Genomic DNA, 23,814 nt, shown 5'->3' on the forward strand with positions numbered 1-23,814 from the left:
CTTCCTAAAGCCGGCCCTGCAGGGGGTGTTCAGCCAGGGTCAGGGGGTGCAGGGAGGGGCAGGATGTCAGGGTATTGGGGCAAGGTCAGGGGTTACGGGGAGGGGGCAAAGATAGGATGGGGGACAGAGTGGAGGGGACATTCACCCCATAGGGTGGGACCATGTCCACAGAGGGGAGCTTGGGTGGGAGGAGGAGTCTCTCTTGGCACCCACACTGATGTGGGGGGCTGCTGGGGTCTCACGCGACGGGCCACTAGCCAATCAGAAGAACACTGTCCTCGCGCCGACAGCTGGGCGCGATCTCGACTATTAGAGCCCCCCTTTCCCCGCTTTTGCGCATGCGCACGAATCTCTCCCTCGCGCGCCGGCGAGTTGTGCGCGGTTCCGCGCTTGCGGAACGTGTCCCTCCCTTTCCCCGTATTCCCTTGGCTCCGCGCCTGCGCAGAGCATGCCTCACTGCCCCCTTGCCCCTTCCTTCTCCGTCCGCGGGCTCAACGCAGGCGCAGTGTGTGCCTATCGACCGTTTTCTGTTCCCCCTTCGCCCCCTCCCCCTGTGGGTCCCCCCTCCCGCGGATTTGTGAGGAGTCGGTGGGGTCTCGTTTGTCGCCGCCATGGGGGTGAGTGAGGTCAGGGTCCCCCAGCCCCGGCGGAGGGACCAGGCCGGAGAGGCCCGGGGTCAGGCGGGGGGGTCCCTGAGGGGGCTGTGAGGAAGGAAAGGTGCAGGTGGTCCTGGGGGAGCATCCATGGAGGAGTTGTGAGGGGGTCTGGGGTCCATGGAGGGTGAGGGAAGCCCCTGGGGTGTCACTGAGGGGGGTAGTTGGAGAACCAGGGATGAAGGAGTTGGCAGATCATGAAGGAGGGAGTCTCTGGGGGAGCACATGACGGAGTGTCCATGGGGGTGCCTGAGGCCAGTGAGAAGGGGCTGGGGGCAGGTCTCTAGCAGGGGTGAAAAAGGTCCAGGGGGGCATCTGAGGGGGGAGTTGGGAGGCCCATGGGGGGTCCTGTGAGGTTGGAGCTGGGGGTGTGTGTCTGTGAGGGGGTAATTGAGGGGTCCAGAGAAGAAATTGGAGGATCCATGGGTGTGACTGGGCAGAGTGGGAGACGGGGAGGAGGTAGGTTGGGTTTCTGGGATAAGTCCATTAAGGTAGTCCAGGGAGAGGGAGTAGGACCTGGAGGGGGTCAACATAGATGTCATGGAGGGAGAGACTTGAGTGGAGGTGGGAGGGTGTCAAGGAAGAGTGTGAGCTTTGGGGAGGGCAGCTGGGGAGGCACATAGGTGGGAGACCTGAAGGAGGAACTGGGGATGGTCCATGGAGGGGGATCTGGGGAGGGGAGGTCAATGTGAGGGGAGAGCAGAGCGCTGAGGAGACTGAAGATCTAGGGATCAGAAATGAGAGAACAGTGGAAGTGAGAGTTGGGCAGTTCCATGGAAATGGAGAGACCTGGGGGGGAGCTGTGGGGGCAGGGAGAGGGCCTCAGTGGAATAAGGGGGAAGTTGTGGATAAATGGTGAACAGGTGGGAAGAGACATATAGAAGGGAGAGGGTGATGATCTAAATCCCCCTTGAGGACGGAAGGAGGTACTGGAGTGGGGGTCTGGATTCCCCTTGGATGAAAGGAAGCCATGGACTGTGCATTTACCTCTCTGCATAAAGGTGCCTGAGGGTTGTAATTCTTCCCTCCAATTTATCATCATATTCAAGCCCTGCTCCCAAACACCCAACCTACTCCAAAGTATGAGCTGGCCATAGTGTGTCTGCGTGCGCACGCATGCATGCACACATGCTTGGACTGTACAGATGATGAACATACAAGGTAAAAAACATCTATCAGTAAATGCGTGAGAGATCCTGGCTACACTGCACTAATGTCAATTCTCAATGGATGGCATGACGTCTAATAGTTAAGGGTACTTGGACTCTGGGGTTCTAGTTCTTGGAGGAGAGTGGTGTCGAGTGGTTAGAATGGATCCTGTTTGCAGCTCTAGGATGGGAGCTGGGTCTAGTGGTTAGAATAGGAGGGAAACCAGGAACTGGTTACTTACTATGTGATATTGAATCATATTACTCCCCCTTTGTATGCCTTAGTTTCTCCATCTATGTAATGGTGAAAATGCCTACTTCACAACAGTGAGGAGTTGGAAAGTGCTTTGAATGCCACCGTTGAAATGGGCTAAAGAAATGCAAAGCGTTATCAGCCACAACAAATTCTCTTCAGAACTACTGCTAAAGATTTGTCTACACTCACATTATGCCACTTTAACTGTGCCAGTATATTAAAGCAGTACATCCCCCTAATGTAGGTGTAATTAGACCAATACAAACATGTTTATATGGTAGAGTGTGTTGGCATATCGGAAGGGAAATAAGCTATACTGGTATAAGGCACCTATGTTGTGGTATAATTGTGTCCACACTACACTTGTATCCGTTAAAAAAAAAAATCACAACCTTAATGGACAGGGTTACCTGAGTCTAAAAAAATTAATGCAAATGGGAGGATATTTATTGGAGCAAAGTAAAAAAATACTATTTTATTTATTATTGGATTTCTGTGCTTTAAGAATACTTTTCCTTGTCAGGTTGCTCTTATATATTCTGCCTCAAAAGTGGCATCAGGCTTTTGTGTTTGAATGAGATTCCCAGATTCATAGACTCTAGGACTGGAAGGGACCTCAAGAGGTCATCGAGTCCAGTCCCCTGCCCTCATGGCAGGACCAAATACTGTCTGGATCCAGATGTAAAGTTTTAGAGCATCAATCTCTTTATTTAAAACCAAATAATATAGTTCTTTCTTCTCGCTGTCTGCTTCAAGGGGAATAACATATTGGCTCAGGTAATATAGCTCTGAGAGTGAGCTCTCAGAAATAATTTGCTTCAGATACATTCCTGAACTGAAATGCTTTGATTTTCTCTCCCTGGGACGCAATCACACGTATGGTGAAGATGGTTCTATTTTAGGGGAGAGGCTCATGCTTCAACATCTGTGGTGGAACGAAGACTTTTGTGGGTGTTGGTCCCATGAGACGAGGTGGTTTTGGTGCTATAACCAAGGAATCTGTTCAGCCTTTTAAATGATGACTCTCTCCCTGCACCTAGTTGTACATTGGGACCCAGAGTCTGTTTAAAAACACATATATCCCCCAACTCTCAGCAGTTGAAACCTCTGAAAATAAACTTTATGAAGCCCATTGGAGTGTTTATTTTCATTGGCCTCTAGTTGTTATAGTGGTATGGCTGTCTTAAAAATAGACTGCTGAGTTATTTAATTCGAAGAAGAGGCTTCTGCATGTGACCCATGTTGACTAATTTTTCATGTGTATTCTAGATGTTAGAGCATGGCATGGAGTCAGGTCTGACTACTGAGTTGTATTCCTAACTCTAGAAGGAGAAGTGTGACCCATGAGTTAAAGCAGGGAGTCAGGATGCCTGGTTTCTGTTCCCAGTTTTGGAAGGAGTGTAGGGTGCAGCGTGTTAGGACATTGGGGTTGGGAGTCAGGACTATGGGGTTCTATCCCCGGGTTTGAGAGGGGAGAAGAGGAAGTGCTTAAAAAGAAAATGCTGGGCAAGTTTATTTTTCTTTTGGCCACATTTTTGAAGTGTGGTAGTGTCTCTTCCTTCCCCACCTCTCCAAATAAATCACTCCTCTGAGTGGTAAATGGTTTCTGAGGTGAAAAGGTATTAAATCTTTATTCTAAAATTGTGTTCAAGATGTATGTTTGGGTCTGACTATAGCTAACTTAGCAGAACGCTGATTAACTTCAACAGCAGGGCTGATTGTAGAAGCAACTTTTGGAAAGTTTAAGGTTTTAAATCTAGGTAATTCTGGAAGAAACAAGCTAGGTTAACTTCAGCACCCACCCTTAGGCCTGTCCTGTGAGTTTAGACCACTGCAGCATTAGCAGGGTTTTCAGTAATAGTGCATCATCCATGCTGTGGATGTTCCTTTCTGTGAAGTATGAAAAATTGAGGTAAGACTTTTCTTGTGGATCCCTGATTTCTAGATGACATGATCCAAAGAGCAGTGCTGTGTTGCTTCCTCATTTAGATCACTTCAAGTTCAAATATTGCATAGATGCCTTATGTAATTTTGCTTGGTGCATTCTGGAAGCATCAGATAGTGGCTACTGCTAGATTCATGGTACTGATGTCTGACCTTAATCCAGTCCAGCAACAGACAGGATTCTAGCTGGCCCAAACCATCTGTGTAATACTGAAGCTGTATTTTGCTCTTCAAAGCTTGTCCTAGGCCTTCCTGAAGCTGTGGTAGATCACACTGGAGTTGAATCCTTCTATGGATGAGCTGTTTCCTCAACAATTGGTGCCATGTGTTTTTTGGCACCACCCTGCTTTTCTTTAGTGCTTGGTGTTTATTTTTCCTATGTTTTGTCCCAGTGAGCATTTATGGCTGGCCAAAGGGAAATTTCTCCCTTGTGCTCCACTAACCCGATGGCTCAGGAGTTTGGAAATGAGTCTCTTACTTCTAGGTCATCAATTCCCATCTGGCCTTGGGTCAGGAGCAACTAAAAGTCATTCCCATCTGACGGTCCTTTGGTGGCCCCTGTGTAATGATTTGCTGATCTCAGTCTGGTCCCCAGTGAGCAAATGTTCACGTTACAGAAACAACCTCCAGCACTGGCGCTTGGCCTCTTAGTTGAGAGGTTGAAGATTAATTAAGCCATTTCCCTCTTTCTCCTAGTACCATGATGGCTGGAAACCATGTGGGATGCTTGTTTGCAGCTATCCGTCTGGGGACAGACAGAAGATTGACTATGCCAACCTGCACTTTCTCTCTCTCACAAACCGCTTTAAAAGTTACCTCTCTGCATTAGAATAAGGATTATCTCCAAATGAGAGAGTGGAGAATGCAAGTTACAGTGCAGTCCAGTGTAACTTCATTACTAAAATAAGGGATAGCTAAGGGTGAACTTATCTCTTGCCATAATGATTTTTTAAACTGCTGGCAATCTTGCCCCGACTGGCCCCAGTCAGAATGGATAGCTGTTAAGTGAAATAAGTGCTGAAGTTTGCTGATCAGGACATGAATCTGCCATGAGCCCATGCTCTCAATTCAGTGGGAGGCGTTTTGAATCAATCATGGGTGAAAGAGAGTTCATCCCAATCAGAGTCTTTTTCAGCATCCCCAAAGAAAGTACCCATATCTGCTTTCCCTGGTATCAGGCAGCATAAAGTTGTGCATGCAAGGAACTAGGAATTTTATCAATGTCAGGGTTTGGGGTTAAACAAGCAATTTCAGGAATGCAACTTTAAGTCTGGTCTGTGCAAAGGAGGTTCACGAGATGCTCTGCTGCCATGTGTTTATGTAGCTTGCACCTGGCAACCTTCCTGCCTCACTTCCCCTTGGTTCATGTGTAGACTGAACATGTTTGCCAGCCACGTGTCAGGAGAACTGGTGTCCTGATTTGAACTTGGGTGGTTTATTTTTTTATGTGAGCATTAAGGTTAAGCATAGTACTGGCTCACACCTGCCAGTATTTAGTGACTTGCAGACCCAGCTATACATTATAGTGCTGCAGAAAATAAATTACTTATGGCAGCATTTCCAAGCATGATTGCAGTAGGGTGAATAGTGGAGCAGAGTAAAATTATTATTGTGATCCCTAAGTTGTGACATGAGTTAGATTCTCAATATTGATCTGCTCTACAAAGCACCAGTGCTGTGGGGAACAAGTGTCTCATGTCTCATAAAGCAGTTTCTTCATCTGGATGATCAGCTCCAAAGCAAATGCTGACCAGAATGCAGGGCTGCATGTACAGCGATTTTGAGGCTGTGAAGCAACCACAAATCCAACAGACTGTACAGCAGCAGCTGTGCTAACTGCATAGCTCATCTTCCGCCAGATGTCATAGTTCGCCTTTCTCCTCTTGTACTGAAAATCTGTACAGTAAATATGCTTCTGTAGAGGTGTGTGCAGGGCGTCTCTTTAAAGAATGGCATTTCCTACTATGCTTTCATCTTATCCCAACATAGTGCTATCCCTGAAAGTCCCCAGCAGTGCCTGGCATATGCTTCATAAATATTAAAAGATAGTAGTTCTTAATTTAAAAAAAGAAAACTTTAAATATGCATATGAACGAAGTCTAAACGAGTTACATTAGAGTAAACAAGTAATTTATTCTGCTTTGGGGGTATAGGGTGGAATTATTTGATAAATTCCTAAAATCAAACGTGTTGTGTTTCATAAATCTGATCCTTAGATTGTTTTTTCATGCCTGTGGGTCTCTGCTAGTGAAAAGAGTGTTTTTGTTTGACCATTTGTGGGCAGTATTTTAAAATAAAACTAATATAAAATATTTGCATTGATAGTTCAACCAAAAAAACCCCCAACAACCCACCTTGGTATAAAACAGTTTTCATTGGAAGCAGCTCTAAAATGGCTTTTTAAATTCCCAAGTCTGAATTTCTGTGGTCTGTGCTGCAGTAACTAGAACGGTATTGCTGAACAATATCTGATCTGTTTCAGTCATGAAACTTGGCATAATGTAGGATGGGCAGACAGCAGCCACTGGGCTTCTTTCTGCAGTATTGCGTGCAGCTGTCCTTTAATGCCCTGTAGAGACTACAGATCTCTGAGTGGAATAGTGTGTCTTGATCAAGCAAATGACTCTTGGACCATTGCATGCTGAAATATGTAGTCCCTTTGGGCCAGACTGGCAGATTGCCACCACCCCTCAATTTTATGCCTGTTATAGGTAGTGCCCTTGAGTTCAAGACAAGGTGAGGGTTGTCGTGCTGTAACCCTGAATCATTCTGTTTCAGAGAAAGTCAAGTAAAGCCAAGGAGAAGAAACAGAAGCGACTGGAGGAACGGGCTGCCATGGATGCTGTTTGTGCTAAGGTAGAAGCAGCCAATAAAGTAAGTGTCTCCTCCGCCCCTCCCCCCAAACAAGCGTTAACTCCACTCTATCATAATTTGAGGACTAGCTGGCCTTGAGATTGTTAATGGGGTACACAGAGACTATTGGTAAAGACCAATTTCCCCCATGGGTTTGGGCAATTGAATAGCTCAGAGGATTAATATTAGGGGATGCGGAGCTTTACATCTCCAGCTTGTTGTGTCCTAAAAGTCACTACAGTTTGGTGGCCATTCCATGGTACGTGTGAAGTGAGTTGATGGATCCATGTTACAAAAGCCACCATCAACGCTGACACCAGTGTTGGCAGTTTCCTCAGAGACCAGGCATTGAAAGACTGGAGATTGAAATGCCACTTTCTTTCTACAGCGGGTCCCTACACATCAAGAGTGAGGAGTCCTTGTAGAGTTATGCAGGGGGGAGAGGCAGTGTTGTCTAGTAGATAGAGCACTTGGGAAACTTGGGCACAGCTTGGCCACTGGCATGCTGCGTGACCTTGGGCAAGTTACATCCAAGCTCAGTGCCTCAGTTTTTCCTTTTGTAAAATGGGGATGATGATACTGATCTCTAAGGCATTTTGGATTCTGTGGATGAAAAGTACAGTAACGCTTCACTTAAAGTCATCCTGGTTAACGTTGTTTCATTGTTATGTTGCTGATCAATTAGAGAACATGCTCGTTTAAAGTTGTGCAGTGCTGCCTTATAATGTCATTTGGCAGCTGCCTGCTTTGTCCATTGCTTGCTGGAGGAGCAGCCTGTGGGAGCTTGGAACCAGGATGAACTGGCAGCCCCCATCAGCTCCCCGTTCCCCTAAGTTCCCCTGGCAGCAGCCCAGCCACCCAGCAGGCTATCATTCGCTGGCAGTTCAGCTGTCCCTTTGCCCCCTGCCATGTGCTGCTCCTGCCCTCTGCCTTAGAGCTGCTCTCTGGAGCCTCCTGCTTGCTGTACAGGGAGGGAAAGGGGGGCTAATGTCAGGGTGTCCCCCTCCTTCCTGCTCCTGCACCCCGCTTACCCCATTTCCATAGAACAGGGGCGGGACACAACAGGGCTCAGGATGGAGGGAGCTTGCTGGCAGGAGCTGCTGTCTCAACTTGCTGAGCTATTTAAAAAGGAAGTGTACTTAAAGTGGGGTCGGCGTACTTAAAGGGGCAATGCACATCTCTCTCTCTCACACACATGGTGTGAATCTCTGTCTCTGTCTGCCATGCTGTCTCCCCTCCCTCCATTCGTGCTGCCTTGTAGAGTGTGAGGCTACATTAACAACAATGTGTTCACCCTTGAGGGCCCAGCCGATTGCTAGTTCATCATTTAGCAGTAAGGCATTCCCTGGGAAATATCCCACCCTCTGACTTCACCACCTCAACCAAGCTTCACAATCATCATTGCTGTGTACAGTATTAAATTAACTTATACTGTGTGTGTGTGTGTGTGTGTGTGTGTGTTTAGATATAGATAATATAGTCTTTTGTCTGGTGAAAAAAATTTCCCTGTAACCTAACCCCCCCATTTACATTAATTCTTACAGGGAATTTGGATTCGCTTAACATGGTTTCACTTAAACTCACATTTTTCAGGACCATAACTACAACATTAAGAGGAGTTACTGTGCTATATCTGTGCATTATTACTATAGAAGAGAATGCATTCTGCGACTCCCACATTCTATAGATAAATGGAATCTCTGGGGTGGTTGCTCTCTAGTGGTTTTCTATAGCTCTCATTGCCATATCTGTGCACTTCCAATGGTAAATTAAATCTGCAGTGTGAGGTGCCTATCGGACTTCATGCAGTCTTCTGCTCTTCTCTCCTCAACCAAAGGAGGAGAGGAAGGATGGTCTAGGGCAGGGGCAGTCAATAAATAGGTGGCCTGCGGGCAAAATCTGGACCAGGAGACACTTGTATGGACCGCAAAATCATTTTATTTACTTACTATTATCATTACTATTTTTGCAATGTGAAAAATATTTCTCTGGAGTCTGGACCTTGACTATATCTTAACCAAGAAATATGGACTTTGACAAAAAAATAGACTACCCCTAGTCTAGGGGTTAGGAAAGTGGCCTGGAAGATCAGGGTTCAAGTCCCTGCTTGTGATCTTGGGCAAGTGACTTAGGCTTTGTCTACACTGACACTTTCATCGTTAAACTTTTGTTGCTCAGCGATGTGAAAAAACACATCTTGGACAACAAAAGTTTTAACGACACAAAGCACTGGTGTGGACATCACTTTATCAGCAGGAGCCACACTTCTGGTAACAAAGCTACCACTCCTGGTTGGAAGTGGTTTTATTTTGTTACTGGGATAGCTCTCTCCTAGTGATAAAGAGTGGCTACACAGCACATCTTACAACGGCGTGTTTGCAGCGGCACAGCCTCACCATTATAATGTGCGCAATGTATCCATAGCCTTAGTCTCTATGCTTCCATTGCCCATCTGCAAAATGGAGATAATAGTAGAAGGGAAGATAAATGAATGCAAGATTGTGAAGCACCCAAATACTATGGTGATGTGGGGGACACCTACCATAGAAAGACATTTATGTATTTTAACTTTCCTCCTGCCGGTGATTGGGTTCACCCAAGACTAGCCCGGAAAGGGTTAACAGGGCTCAGAAGGGGCCAATTAACCTGATAAGCCGGGGTGGGCAAACTTTCTGGGCTGAGGGCCACATCTGGTTCGGGAAATTATATGCAGGGCAGGGGATTGGGGTGTGGAAGGGAGTACAAGGTGCAGGAAGGGGCTCAGGGCAAGGGATTGGGGCAGAGGAGGGGTGCGGGTTGTTTGAGGGGGCTCAGGGAAGGGGATTGAGGTGCAGGGGGATGTGGGATGTGGCAGGGGGTTGAGGTGCACAGGGGTTCAGGGTGCAGCAGGGGCCTTGGCAGGGGGTTGGGGTTCAGGAGTGGTGTGGGGTGTACAAGGGGTTCAGGATAGGGAGGAGGGGTGCAAGGTGCAGGCAGGGGGTTTAGGGCAGGGAGTTGGGGGGCAGGGTGAAGGACAGCTCCGAGGTGGCAGCGGTGCACACCAGGGCCAGGGCAGGCTCCCTGCATGCCTGCCCTGTCCCAGGCCCTGTGCTGCTCCAGGAAGTGCTGCAGCCCCTGGGAGAGGAGGGGCGGGGGGTGCTGCCCTTGCTGTGCCTCCAGGTACCTCCCCCAAAGCTCCCATTGGCTGTGGTTTCCTTCTCCCGGCCAGTGGGAGATGCGGGGGGTGGATCTGGCCCATGGGCCGTAGTTTGCCCACCCCTGTGATAGGCCACTCCTGAAGGAGGATTAGTCTTGATAGGCAATCCCTGATTGAGGTTGGAGCCCAGGGAGCAGGCAGAGCTGGTATAAGGCCAGTGAAGACTGTGGTGTGGAAGCCTGCAGTCATTCTCTTGTCTTACAGAGGGAAAAGGAGAAAACCTATGGGGAGAGTAGAAGCGCTGGGATTCTGTCCCTGAGGAAAGGACTTTACCAGGGAGGTGGTGGAGAAGGAAGCATGCTAGAGGTGGAGTAGGAAAAGCCTCAGGGAAACAGCAGCCAGGTTTGTGACAGTGCACACCTTGGCCACTGAGTCGAATGGCCCTGAGCTAGAACCCAGACTAGTGGGTGGGTCTTGGTTCCCCTACCAGCCACTGGAGAAGTAGCACAGTCTGGGCAGTGAATTGGAAGACTGCCTGAGACAGTTCATATGGAGAGACTTTGATGCCTTGGAAGGGGGAAACCACATAGTGACCTGGCCGAAGGGCCAAGCCACAAAGAGAGAACACCCCAAATCTGGAGTGTGAGAGGGGACACAGCATGAAAGATAGATAGTGGGAGTATCAGACCAGGGAGTTCCATTGTCCAGATGCTGCCACAAGGAGACACCCCAGCAGTGAGTAAAGAACCCCTTTACAGTGCCAGTTATGGAGAAGATCAAACATGCTTTGTCTTGGAGGAGGGTCCCTGAAAATAGTCAGACTACGGATCACACTTTTTAATCTCCTGTGGATGCTCATTCCTCAGCTGAACTCCCACGACCAGGAGCACTTTATGCGCTTTTTAAGCCACATTGTCCCAGAGAAATCCAGCTGTCAACACAGGTCATGAACAGGGATGAGAACCCCTGTGTAATTGGCATTATTTTGCAAGAAACTGGTAGCATATCATGTAGCACACTTAAATTTAGGGTATGTCCATACTTTGCAGTTGGTGTGTGTGACTGCAGTGTGTGTAGGCTCATCTGAGTTAGCTAACACAGATACCAATAGCAGTGAAGTCATGAAAACACAAGCTTCAGTGTGGGTGTACAAGCCAACCGGGCTCCTGGCTATGTATTCGACTAGCTGTCCTGCACTGAAGTCTATGCTGCTATGGCCTCATTGTTGTTGGTACCTGAACTAGCTAGATTAGTGCTAGCTTGGGTGTGTCTATACATGCTGCAGTCACACCTCTGAGTGCAGTGTAGACATACTGCAAGTAGTTACTATGTCCCTTTTTACAGTCCTTTATAGGCAGAGTCCCCTTTTCCATTGCTTGAAGTATACAGCCATTTAAACAAGTATGCCTCAGTGTATATTTTCACAGATCAGTGTTAAATGATACACAGAAGGGTGATTACAATTCTTCTATCTTGTCTCTTACACAGATGGCTGGCAGTGTAGTGGCCTATCTGCCTACCCTGAATTCCCCTTTCGTTTCAGTTAGATGCACTATTTTTTGTTCTGTTTATTAACTGCTTAGCATTGCTGAGCACTGTTAACGGCTACTTCCCACCCCAGAGATGGTGGGTGGGTGACTTGATTGCTGCTTATGCTTTTGCCACCACACAAGGGTGCTTGTTGTTGTCCTGTAGATCTCATGTGCTATAATGCTGGGCATTTTAGGAATGTATGCACTAATAATAGTAATTATAAAACACTCAGAGGTGCTTGAATGAGAGGTGAGAAAGGATGTTCTAGTGCAGTGGTCCCCAACCGGTTGATCATGATCGACTGGTCAATCCTAGAGGATCTCCCAATCGATCGTGATCTCTGGTGGCACAGCGGGGCTGCTGCTTAGACAGGCTCCCTGCCTGTCCCAGCCCCACGCCCGCTTCTGGAAGCAGCCAGTGTGGGTGAGGCTGCTCCTGCCTGCAAGCACTGCCCCCGCAGCTCCCATTGGCCAGCGTGTCGTGGGTGGGGGTGGGTGCACAGGGACACATTGGCCCCATCCAGGAGTGATGTGGGGTAGGGTAGGCAAGGAGCCTGCCTTAGCAGCAGCCATGCTACACTGCCAACCAGAGGCTGCTGGAGGTAAGTGCTGCCCAGCGGGAGGCCGCACCCCAAGCCCCAGCCCTGACCCCCTCCCGGACCCGGCACCCCAAACCCCCTCCTGCACCCCAAGCCCCGGCTCTGACCCCCCTCCCGGAGCCAGCACCCCCACCCCCTCCTGCACCCCAACACTCTGCCCCAGGCCTGACTCCCCTCCCAGAGCCAGCACCCCATACCCCCTCATGCAGTCCAACCTCCTGTCCCAGCCCTGACCCCCTCCCAGAACCAGCACCCTGTACCCCACCCTTCCCCAGTCCAGAGCCCCCTCCAGCACCCAAACTCACTTGTAGAGCTTGCCCCCTCACCCTCTCCTGCACCCCAACCCCCTGCCCCAGACTCAGCCCAGAGTCCCCTCCTGGATTGCAAACTCCTCTGCTCCAGCCCAGAGCCTGCATCCGCTCCCGAACCCCTAACCCAATCCGGTGAAAGTGAGTGAGGGTGGGGGAGAGAGAGTGATGGGGGAGAAGACTGGAGTGAGTGGGGTGGGGCTTTAGGGAAGGGGCAGGGCCTCTGGGAAGGGGTGGGGGTAGATACTGGGTTGTTCTTAAATTCAAAAAGTGATCTTGGGCTTAAAAAGGTTGGAGACCACGGGTCTAATGGTTATGGTGTTAGCCAGGGATTTAGGAGATTAGTTCAGTTCCCTAATGTGTCCCAGGCTTCCTCTGAGACTTTGGGTAAATCAGTGTATTCCTCGGTTTCATCACCTGTAAAATGGAGGTAACACTGCCCTGCCTGATGGGTGTTAAGATGATAAATGCATTACAGATTGTGAGGTACCCAGATACTATGGTAATGGGTGCCATGTAAGTTCCTAAGGATATGTCTACACTTCAGCAGTACAGCTACAGCTGCAGCTATTCCACTGTAGCGTAGACTCTTCCTACATCAACAGAAGGGGTTTTTCCCTTCAGTATAGTTAATCCACTTCTCCAAGAGGCAATAGCTTGGTTCATGGAAGAATTATTCCGTTGACTTAGCTATTTCTACAGCTTGTGTTAGGTTGACCTAACTATGTCACACAAGGCATGAAAGTTTTCTCAGTCCTGAGTGACGTAGTTAGTCCAGAGGTGAGCAAACTGCAGCCTGGGGGTTGCATCTGGCCCTCCAGATGTTTGAATCTGGCCCTTAAGCTCCCACCAGGGAGCGGGATTGGGGGCTTGCCCCACTCTGTGCAGCTCCCAGAAACAGTGGCATGTCCCCCCTCTGGCTCCTACATGTAGGGGCAGCCCCCAGGGGGCTCTGCATGCTGCCCCTGCCTCAAGCGCTGCCCCCGCAGCTCCTATAGGCCGGGAACCATGGCCAATGGGAGCTGCAGGGGTGGTGCCTGCAGACAGGGCAGCGCGCAGAGCCGCCTGGCTGCACCTCCACTGCTTTCGGGAGCTACTTGAAGTAAGTGTCACCCAAAGCCTGCACCCCATACCTTCTCCTGTGCCCAAACCCCCTGCCCTGATCCCCCTCCTGACTTCTGAACCCCTCAGTCCCAGCCCAGAGCACCCTGCTGCACCCCAACCCCCTCATCCCCAGCCCCACCGCAGAGCCTGCACCCTCAGCCCAGATGTGGCCCTCGGGCCAAAAAGTTTGCCCACCCCTGAGTTAGTCAATCTGATTTTTAGGTCTAGACCAGGCGTTAAATAAGAGAGAGAGAAAGACAGTGGATTTTTCTTGTTTATCCTTGGTTTTGGCTTTTGAATGGTTGAGTCCAGCCTCCAGTACGGCTGTGTATGGAATCAAGCAATTAAGCCATCATGAGGAATGTATTCAAAGACAATAAGGAATCTAATGTGCAAGAGCAGCAGTGGTTACTGTAGCAGGTAGGGAGGAGAACGCTGTGTCTCTAAACATGAATGTGGCTAGTATTCTGCAAGCAAAGAAGGAGGCCAAGATGTGCCAAATGGCACTTGCTGACTTTCTGACCTGTGCCTGTACTATGGTGCCCTTGGTTCTCAGAATTGCGTTTCAGCTTGGCTTTTAAACTCAGCTAGCAGTCTAGAAAATGAGCTGTGCCCTGTAAAGTCAGCCCACGAGTTACCGTTCTAGCTGCAGGATAAGCTACTGCTCTGCTCTTTGCCATGGTGCTGACCCCTCACTCATTCATTTCTGATTGCCGTGCATGAAGAGAATCCAAACAATCTGTGCGAAATACCAGCTCCTTCTGATGTTCTGCAGCCTACTCTACTGCTCTAATACCCCACAGCTTTCCCCTGTCATGGGAAGGGAGCTCCTCTTGTAATTATGGTCTGATCAGCCAGTCTGACTGCTTTTGAAATAAGCAAGGGTTAAGGAATATGGTTTCTTGGAGTGTTGATGTGGGGTGCACAATAATGCTTCTCAGGTGCTGGCTGCAGCTCAGCTGTTGTGGTTGATCATAGACCTATTGAAAGAACAAAGCTCCTCTCTTGTTTTTTCTAAACAGCTGAAAGCTCCTCCACTCTTCCCCCTTCAAGGCATCTGTGCCTCATTATATAGACAAGGGGGCTAGCGATCCTTCTCCAGAACACTTCAGGAAGCAAGGTAAAAACAGAGACTTAAAGCTATGAACGGAGGAGAATCATGAGCGAAGGCAGACACCCTCTATTCACCCAACATCACTCTGTACTTTGACCGCTTCATGTGCATTAACATCTCATTTTCTAGGGTGTGATTTCTCTTTTTTTCCCCTGTAGCTTGGAGACCCCTTAGAAGCCTTCCCAGTGTTCAAGAAATACGACAGAAATGGGTGAGCAAATGCTCCTTACTTAGTCCTTCACGACACTGTGGTCCAATGGCCAAGGCAATGCACTGGACCCAGGACACCTGAACTTGAATCCCAAGTCTGTCACTATCCTGTTGTCTGACCTCAGAAAAGTCCCTTCGTCTCTCTGTGCCTCAGTTTCCCCTCCCACACTTTACTTGTTAATACTGTGAGCTCTTCAGGGCAGAGGCTCTCTCACCACAGGCACGTGCAGCACCTGGCACAACAAGACTCCCCCATCCCAGTTGCGGGGTGTGTGGGGGTGTGCTTTAGATCCATAATGTATCTAATAAAAATAAAGCTTGTTGAGCAACTTTGAGGTAGTGAAAGGATGATAAAGCCAGTGTTGTTGCTAGAATGGGTTGTGAAGGAAAATATTAATACTAAGTATTTTCACTGTCCCTTATTTTCTCTGAAAGATGAGGTTACAGCATAGCGAGAGGGAGAGAACTTGGTTTCAGTTATGGGGAGAAGTAGATTCAGCTGGTCAGGGGAAATGTTGGGATTTTAAATACTAGTAGTGTGTTATCTGCAAAAGGCCCAAGCTGAAGGGTGGAGTCAGCACTGTGCTGAGCACTGCATGGCCCTCGTCAAAGATAATCCCTACCCTAAAGAGTTTCCAATCTAAATAGTCAAAGGAAGGATTATTCTCCCCATGTTACTGCTGGAGGAACTGAGGCCCAGAGAGGTTCAGTGACTTGCCCAAGGTCTTACAGGGAGTCTGCCACAGAGCTGGCAATTGACCTCCAGTCTCCAGCACAAGGCCAGTCTTTGTCTACCTTCTCGTTTTCCTCTTCTTCATATGCATAATGCTAGGCTGAATTCCTGGTGCCGGGATAGCACAGTGCTGGATGCTTTAGATATATAAATTCAATAGAAACCTCTCTTGCTTTTGTCAGTACTGAGGTCAGGATACAAATCCTCTCTTCTTCATCTGTGGCTGGCTAGGCTTCCCTGTACAGTAAGTATGACCCACTGGTGAGCGTGTATTACAGATCCCTCTGTGTGTCTGATCTGCACAGGAGAGGAGTCTGCTACAGGCCTAGCTAGGGAGCTTTGGTTGTTTAGCTAAAGCTGTAACAGCTCGTGCTTTGAGCTGTGGAGGTCCCTGGTTCAATCTGACCAGCCAGTTTAAAAGCAAGCCGAAATTGCTTGGGTATCTTGGTGCATGGCTTGCCTGGTGCTAAGTGCTGCTTTCCTGTCTCTCTTTTCACAGTTTAAACGTCTCCATCGAGTGTAAGCGAGTGTCGGGCATGAACCAGGCTACAGTCGACTGGGCTTTCGAACTAACCAAAACAAATATGCAAACTCTGTAAGTCCAGGCCGGAGTGGGGGACTCTGTCCCTGGGGCAAGCTGGTGCTGACATGATTTCTGAGGACTCCCTGGCAGCCACAGTTACTGAAGTAAAACCTCCCCCAACTGCAAGGCTACCAATGAGAACCGAGCACCAGACGCTGGGGATATTGTGAAGAAGCGCTGCCCCCTTCCAGAAGGCATACATCCTGGCAGATGGTTTCCTAGGCCATTGTAGAATAGCCACAGGTCCCACAGGCTGTGCTTAAGAGTATTGTTCTGCTAGGGATAGTTAATATGATCAGCCTTCTTTTGGGGAATGTGTCCCCTCTTTCATTCTAGGCAGAATTGTGACTGGACTAGATGACCTGTCGAGGTCCGTTCCAGTCCTACATTTCTATGATTCTAAAGCAAATTTTATTTTCTGACCGGGGTTGGACAGGATGTCATACTAGATCAGGGGTAGGCAACCTATGGCATGGGTGCCGAAGGCAGCACGCAAGCTGATTTTCAGTGGCACTCACACTGCCTGGGTCCTGGCCACTGGTCTGAGGGTTCTGCATTTTAATTTAATTTTAAATGAAGCTTCTTAAACTTTTTAAAAACCTTAGTTACTTTACATACAACAATAGTTTAGTTACATATTATAGATTTAGAGAAAGAGACCTTCTAAAAACGTTAAAATGTATTACTGGCACTCGAAACTTTTAAATCAGAGTGAATAAATGAAGACTTGACAGACACATCTGAAAGGTTGCCGACCCCTATACTAGATGATCTAATGCTCCCTTCTGCCCTTTAAAGCCTGTGGATCTATCAAAATCCTGCTGTGGGTTCTGTACCTTGGGTTGAACAAAACTACTACCTAGTCCCAGAGTACTGCAGAATCCTGAATCTGTAGGGAATAGTGGGACCCCAAATGACAGGGATATGATGAAAGTATTTCCTCGTTCTTGATCACTATCTAGAAGTACCTACAGGGGAAGCAGATAGAAAAGGGGCCTTGAATCCATTTGACGACGGCAGAATGAGATCCAGTGTCTGGGAACTGAAGCTAGACAAATTCAGGCTAGAAATAAGATGCAGATTTTTAACAGGGAGGGTGATTAACCATCAAAACAACTTACTTAGGGATACTGTGGATTCTCCATCACTTGGAGTCTTCAAATCAAGATCACACGTCTCTTACTAAAAATGACACATTCTCAACCTTGCTGGATGTGTGAATCCATGGGTGAGATTCTCTGCCCTTTATTATGCAAGAAGTCTGGCTAGGGGCATGTCTAGATGAACAAGGCAAGCCAGGGTGTAAATCTATAGCACTCCAGAATGCTGCACCTTAACTGTCCATGTGGATCATGCTGCTGTGCACTAAAAGATCCTTAATGCACTTTGCATAATTCAGTTTGAAACAGCAGTAGGTCAAAGTGTACTTGGAAACTTTTTAGTGTGCAGTAGCAAGGTCCACACGGACATTTAGGTTGTGGCCTTCTGAAGTGCTGTATATTTACACCCCAGCTTGTCTTGCTGTAAGTATTTGTCTAGCTGTGCCCTACATGATCATAATGGTTCCTCTGGCCTTAAAATCTATTAATCTTCTCATCTGGATCTCTGTAGATGGAAGGGGCCAGCAGTAGAAATCCTGAGAACAGTGTATGCAGGAAGAAAGGGGACCAGAGTGCTGGGACCATCATGCTTTCTGCAGAAGGAGCGTTGAGCTGCCCTTGTTCCTCTTCTTCCTGCCTGTAGGTACGAGCAGAGCGAGTGGGGCTGGAAAGACCGGGAGAAGCGGGAGGAGATGACAGATGACAGAGCTTGGTACCTGATCGCTTGGGAAGATAGCTCTATCCCTGTGGCATTCTCGCACTTCCGGTTTGACGTGGAGTGCGGGGACGAAGTCCTGTACTGGTATGTGTCCTAGCACCTACTCCCTTTGTGTTAGGAACAAGCATTGCCTTCTGCCCATCTCCTCTAAACAGAGAGCGAAAGAGTAGGGAAGAGATTTGACACAGCATGTCAGTGGCAGAGCCAGAAGTAGATTTCTATCTGCCTGAATTCCAGTCCAGACCCCTGTCAACTAGATTACACAGCCACCCCTTCACCCTGCCTTTACCGCATTCCTTTGTTTGCTCCATGAGCAGAACGTGCCTCTCCTGGATTCACCCTCATGCTATAGGCCATAACTGTCATGCTCTTTCCTAAGAGGAGAGGGTGATGTTGCAGGCCAGGGAATGATCCTCTATCGCTTTTGCCCCCTCAAGCAGGGTGATTTAGGACTTAGATGAGTGATAGTCAGACTGAGGGTCGTGAGCTGCAAGTGGCTCCTGCGGCTCTTTGCAACACATGGTATTAAAACGCTGTGTGATTTAATAATTGGTCAGTCTAAGTTATTAACCAATCAGGATGCTTTCACTATGTTATTAACCAGTTGTAGTTGATAAAATAATACTTGGTCAGTCATTTTACTTTGAGAATAATGTATATGTATATAAAAACCTAAATATTCCCTCTGTCATACTGTTTAAATATGGATATATAACACTATAGTAAATGAAACAATGAATTTGCACTCCTGTGGCTCATTTGGGTAAGGTTGATCACTAATTTGGCTCCTGAACCACCGAGGTCTGAGTATCACTGGCTTAGAATCAAGACTGGGTGTTGTGTTCTAATCTGGGTTCTAATCCTGGCTTTGCTACTGATTTGCTGACATTCCCCCCAGGGTGCCTCAAACTCTCCTCTATAGAATATGGCTGATGCCTACCTGCTGCATGGGGTGGGCAGCAAGGTTTGTTTAACATTAGAGAGAGACTTCTGACTGAGATACTTAATGAGATGGAGAGTCAATGGAGCAGAGGCTTACAGAAAGGCTGGTCTCTCTTATACACAAGGGTCTCAGCCCAACAGTGGTGGGACTGGGGTTCAGGCAACCTATGGCACATGTGCCGAAGGCAGCACACGAGCTGACTTTCAGTGGCATTCAAACTGCTCGGGTCCTGGCCACCGGTCCATGGGGCTCTGCATTTTAATTTAATTTTACATGAAGCTTATTAAACATTTTAAAAACCTTAGTTACTTTATATTCAACAATAGCTCAGTTATATATTATAGACTTATAGAAAGAGACCTCCTAAAAACGTTAAAATGTATTATTGGCACGCAAAACCTTAAATCAAAGTGAATAAATGAAGAATCGGCACACCACTTCTGAAAGGTTGCTGACCTCTGGTTCAGAGATTGGCTGGAATAAGTCCATGGAGGGTAACTGTGAACTGAATCCTGAATTAAATGGGGAATTTTTTCTGTGAGATGAGGAAAAGTGTGTTTGGCATCTGCTAGTGTCTACAGAACAAAGAAATGAAGACGTTGAGCAATACAAATATATCATGGGTGTGCCTAAGCATTGCTAGTGTGATGCCTGCAAATTTTCTGGCTGCATGTATTTCAGGATGTTGCACGTATAAGATCTTGAAACTTCATGTTGTAAGGTATTCGTTTCCTCTCCCCTCCCAGCTATGAAGTGCAGTTGGAAAGCAAAGTCAGAAGGAAAGGTCTTGGCAAGTTCCTCATACAGATTCTGCAGCTCATGGCAAACAGGTGAGTTGCCGTTCCACATGGCATGTGAAGTTTTGTTTGAAATAATTGTCGGTTTCATAACCTTCAGTTTAAAGTGTGAATCAATCTCTTTAGTTTATCAAAAAGAAGATCATGGGGAACTTCTGCAGTACCAACTATTCTTTTAACCTAGTGGAGAAAGGCAGAACAAGAACCACTAGCTGGAAATTACAGCCAGACGCATTCAAGTTAGAAATAAGCCACCAGTTGCTAACGGTGAGGGTGATTAACCAAACTCCTAAGGGAAGTGGTGGATTCTCTCTCTTGATGTCTGCAAATCTGGATTGGCTGCCTTTCTGGAAGATGCTTTAGTCAAACAAGATATTTTGCTCAATACAGTGATAACTGGGTGACATTCTCTGGTCTGTGCTATACAGGAGGTCAGGCTAAATGTGGCCTTAAATTCTATTACTCTGTGTAGTCATAACATCACACGTAAAAGTACACTATGGAAAAGCAAAGACTGTTGGACATCTTCTCACATACTCACCCCTAAACTTACAAGGTTATTGCATTGTCACTTTTTTTCATCACAATATGTTTTTTTTTTCCAGGGACCTCTGAGCTCATAACATCTGTCTGTCTCACTCCTGTCATAAACAGATAGCTAAGGGTTAATGTCTCTTTCACCTATAAAAGGGTTAACAAACAGTAACCTGAAACACCTGACCAGAGAACCAATCAGGAAACAAGACTTTTTCAAATCTGGGTGGAGGGAAGTTTTGGGTGTGAGTCCTTTGTTCTTGGTCTGTTCCTTTTCTCGTCTCTGAGAGTGATCTTTCTATCTCCTGGCTTTCTAATCTTCTGTTTCCAAGTTGTAAGTACAAGGATAGTAAGACAATAGGCTTATATTGTTTTCTTTTGTATTTACATGTGTGTAGTTGCTGGAATGTTTTAAACTGTATTCTTTTTGGATAAGGCTGTTTATTTACTTTTTTTCTTAAGCAATTGACCCTGTATATTGTCACCTTAATACAGAGACTATTTGTAATGTCTTTTTCTTTCTTTTTTATATAAAGCTTTCTTTTTAAGACCTGTTGGAGTTTTTCTTTAGTGGGGACTCCAGGGAATTGAGTCTGCAGCTCACCAGGGAATTGGTGGGAGGAAGAAGTCAGGGGGAAAATCTCTTTGTGTTAGATTTACTAAGCCTGACTTTGCATACCCTCTAGGTGAGGGGGAAGAGAGATTAGATCTCTCAGTACTTGTGTTTCAAGGACTGGAAGCAGGGAATCTCCTAGGGTCGTCCTGGGAGGAAGTACCAAGGAAACAAGGGGAGGGGGTTATTTCCCTTTGTTGTAAGACTCAAGGCATCTGAGTCTTGGGGTCCCCCAGGGAAGGTTTTGGGGAGACCACAGTGAGCTAGGCACTGTATAATTCCTAGCTGGTGGCAGCGATACCAGGTCCAAGCTGGTAACTAAGCTTGGAGGTTTTCATGCTAACACCCATATTTTGGATGCTAAGGTCCAGATCTGGGAAGAAATGTTATGACAACTCCTGATCAGTTGATGAGAGATTTCCACCACCACCCCACCCCCACAACTACCAGTATTGTAAACTAACTCTGGGATTGACAATCAAGCTGGGTCCTCTGCAATTTCCACCTCCTCACATGTGATAAGCATTCTGCAATTGGACTGTAGCTAACAATTTGATGGAAGATCCATCAGCAAAAGTAGACTCTAGATTCCTCTCCCACAGCTAGGCCAGCTCTTCTGGGGTCCACAGGAGCATAAAAGAAAGAAAATTTTTACCCCATCACGCACTCTCTGTCTCTTTGGAGTCAGAGTTGCTAAACATAAGGAAATATATCTTTAATGCAGCCACGCTTCAAATGGCATGTGTTCAAAGGGTCAGTTTTGGTTAGCTTGGACTAAAATTTGGATTTTAATTTATTTGAATCTATGAATAAAACTTTTTGATAGATTTCAAGGCCAGGAGGGACCATTAGATTATCTAGTCTGACCTCCTGTATAGCAAAGGCTGGAGTATTTCAACCAGTTACCCCTGCATTGAGCCCAATAACTTGTTTGACTAAAGCATCTTCAAGAAAGGCAGCTAGTCTTGACTCCGTCAAGAGATGGAGAATCCGCCACTTCCCTTGGTAAAGTGTTCCAAAGTTAATCACCCTCATTACAAATTTTGTGAAACCAAATAATAGGAAAAAAGACTCAATGAACAAATTGTGTGTTGTCATAGTGTGTGCATCTGTATACATAACATTTGTAGTCTGAAGCCCATGTCCTGCAAACACATAATGCCTTGGCTACATGCACAAGTTGTACTGCTTTCACTATACCACTGTAGTTAAAGTGGTACAACCCTCCCAGTGTGGATGCAGTTACTTGGTTTAAAAGGGCTTATACCAGTACAGATCTTCCTGTCTGAGCAAGGTAATAAGCCATATCAGTTTAAGACACCTTTATACTGCTATAACTGCATCCTCATTAGGGGCTGTACTGGAATAATGGTGAAAATCACACCCCAGCCTCTTTTGATAAATAGCTTCCTGAGATGGAGCGCTCCTCTGTGATTATGCATAGGAACATCGACTACTTTCAAGAAGTGCTTGATGAGAAATAACAGTGTATGTGAAAGAAGGAATAAAATGTGAATGTTGCAGTTTTGGCTCCCTCCTCTTATACGTGAACGGTGAACATAACAGACAGTTACATCAGTAAAACTTTCAAGTGTAGACCATGCCTTAGGCATGTCTTGTTTTTTAGTTTTCCTGTTGATGTCAACAGGACAACTTGCATCTGTAAAGTTCAGCATGCATATAGGTGTGTACAGAATCCGGCCCTGAAATGTTGCTTTTCAGCATTTGAAGCTCAATCTGAACCCAACAGAGTGGTGCCAAGTGCTGAGAACCTGTAAGTGGCACTGACAGAAAAACAAGAATGAAAGTGACTAAGACTTGGTCTACATTACAGTGTTAGGTTGATGTAAGGCAGCTTACATCGACCTAATTATGTCAGTGTACACACTACAGCCTTATTGCTGCTGACATAAGGGCCCTACTACACTGACCTCTTAACTCCTCCTCCAAGAGAAGCATATGGCTTATGTAGGTGTAGCTAGGGTGATGCAGCCATGTAGACGCTGCATTACTTATATCAGCTGTTGGCTCTCATTCTTGTCAACTTCACGGCTCCAGCATGGAGCCATGAAAGTGACAAGAAAGCTAGGCTGTGACCCTGGGGCAGGTTAAGGGCTCCAGTTAGAGACCGGCTGCCCCTGGGCCTCCGCTCCCAACCAGGCTGTGCCTGCCCTGCCCTGCTTAGAGCTCTGCTGTTCCCCAGGTCACAGCTCCCTCAGCCCAGTTGCTGCCTGGGCTCCCAGCCCTGGGCTGGGCTGCATCCATTTGGCTCCCCGCTCCCAGGTCAGCTATTCCCGCCCGGCTCCCCACTCTCAGATGGACTGTGCCCTGAGCTCCTGTAGGGGCCCAGCAGCTGCCCAGAGTCTCCCGGCTCCCCACGAGATCATTAGGTGTCAGTTTCCCTTGGATTTCTTTTGTATTATTCTTTGAACACTGACTGCTGAGCCTCTCTTTTGCCTTTCAGCACACAGATGAAGAAAGTCATGCTAACAGTATTTAAACACAATCATGGGGCCTATCAGTTCTTCAGAGAAGCATTACAGTAAGGAACTTACCCTAACTCTTACTTTCCTGCTCTCCATGGCGGGAGGCGGGTGGGGGGTGGCCTGTTATTTATTTAATATGGTAGTACACTGACTGCTCCGTCATTTCCGTTTGTAACACGTTGTTCACACAACTGTCTTTCAGTGCTATGGCAACGTTACGCTAAAGGGGAGAGGCCGTGGGGACGGTAGACTAGGATGGATGGGAATGGGTGGTGGTGATAAGGACGGGTGCACGAGGACCTGGTCATCTGCTCGCTACTTAAAGGCAGCATAGAGAGGTGGGTTTTCAAGTCTCTCTGCTTCTCTTCCTTACTAGCAATCTTTCTTGCAAGATACCCCCCACCCCAAGTGACACAGAGGTAGCTCCATTGGAACTGAACTGCATTAACT

At 47.2% G+C, this 23,814-nt stretch overlaps 1 protein-coding gene across 4 annotated transcripts in view; it reads left to right on the forward strand.

The window, feature by feature from the left end:
- Window positions 1-417: 417 nt before the first annotated feature.
- Window positions 418-23,814, forward strand: part of NAA40 (N(alpha)-acetyltransferase 40, NatD catalytic subunit) — a 31,888-nt gene continuing 8,491 nt past the window's right edge. Inside the window, exons 1-8 of one of the 4 annotated variants that reach the window (XM_030569160.1) lie at window positions 418-617; window positions 1,703-1,814; window positions 6,780-6,875; window positions 14,806-14,858; window positions 16,090-16,185; window positions 17,917-18,075; window positions 19,681-19,764; window positions 23,343-23,420. In XM_030569160.1, coding sequence (XP_030425020.1) covers window positions 6,837-6,875; window positions 14,806-14,858; window positions 16,090-16,185; window positions 17,917-18,075; window positions 19,681-19,764; window positions 23,343-23,420 — 509 coding nt within the window. In that variant the 5' untranslated portion in view covers window positions 418-617; window positions 1,703-1,814; window positions 6,780-6,836. Of the gene's footprint in view, window positions 618-1,702; window positions 1,815-6,779; window positions 6,876-14,805; window positions 14,859-16,089; window positions 16,186-17,916; window positions 18,076-19,680; window positions 19,765-23,342; window positions 23,421-23,566; window positions 23,703-23,814 lie in introns of all 4 variants that reach the window. The other 3 variants (XR_004001216.1, XM_030569158.1, XM_030569159.1) reach the window with 3 other exon arrangements.

Source organism: Gopherus evgoodei, chromosome 7 (genome assembly GCF_007399415.2).
Source record: "Gopherus evgoodei ecotype Sinaloan lineage chromosome 7, rGopEvg1_v1.p, whole genome shotgun sequence".
Taxonomy (NCBI): domain Eukaryota; kingdom Metazoa; phylum Chordata; order Testudines; family Testudinidae; genus Gopherus; species Gopherus evgoodei.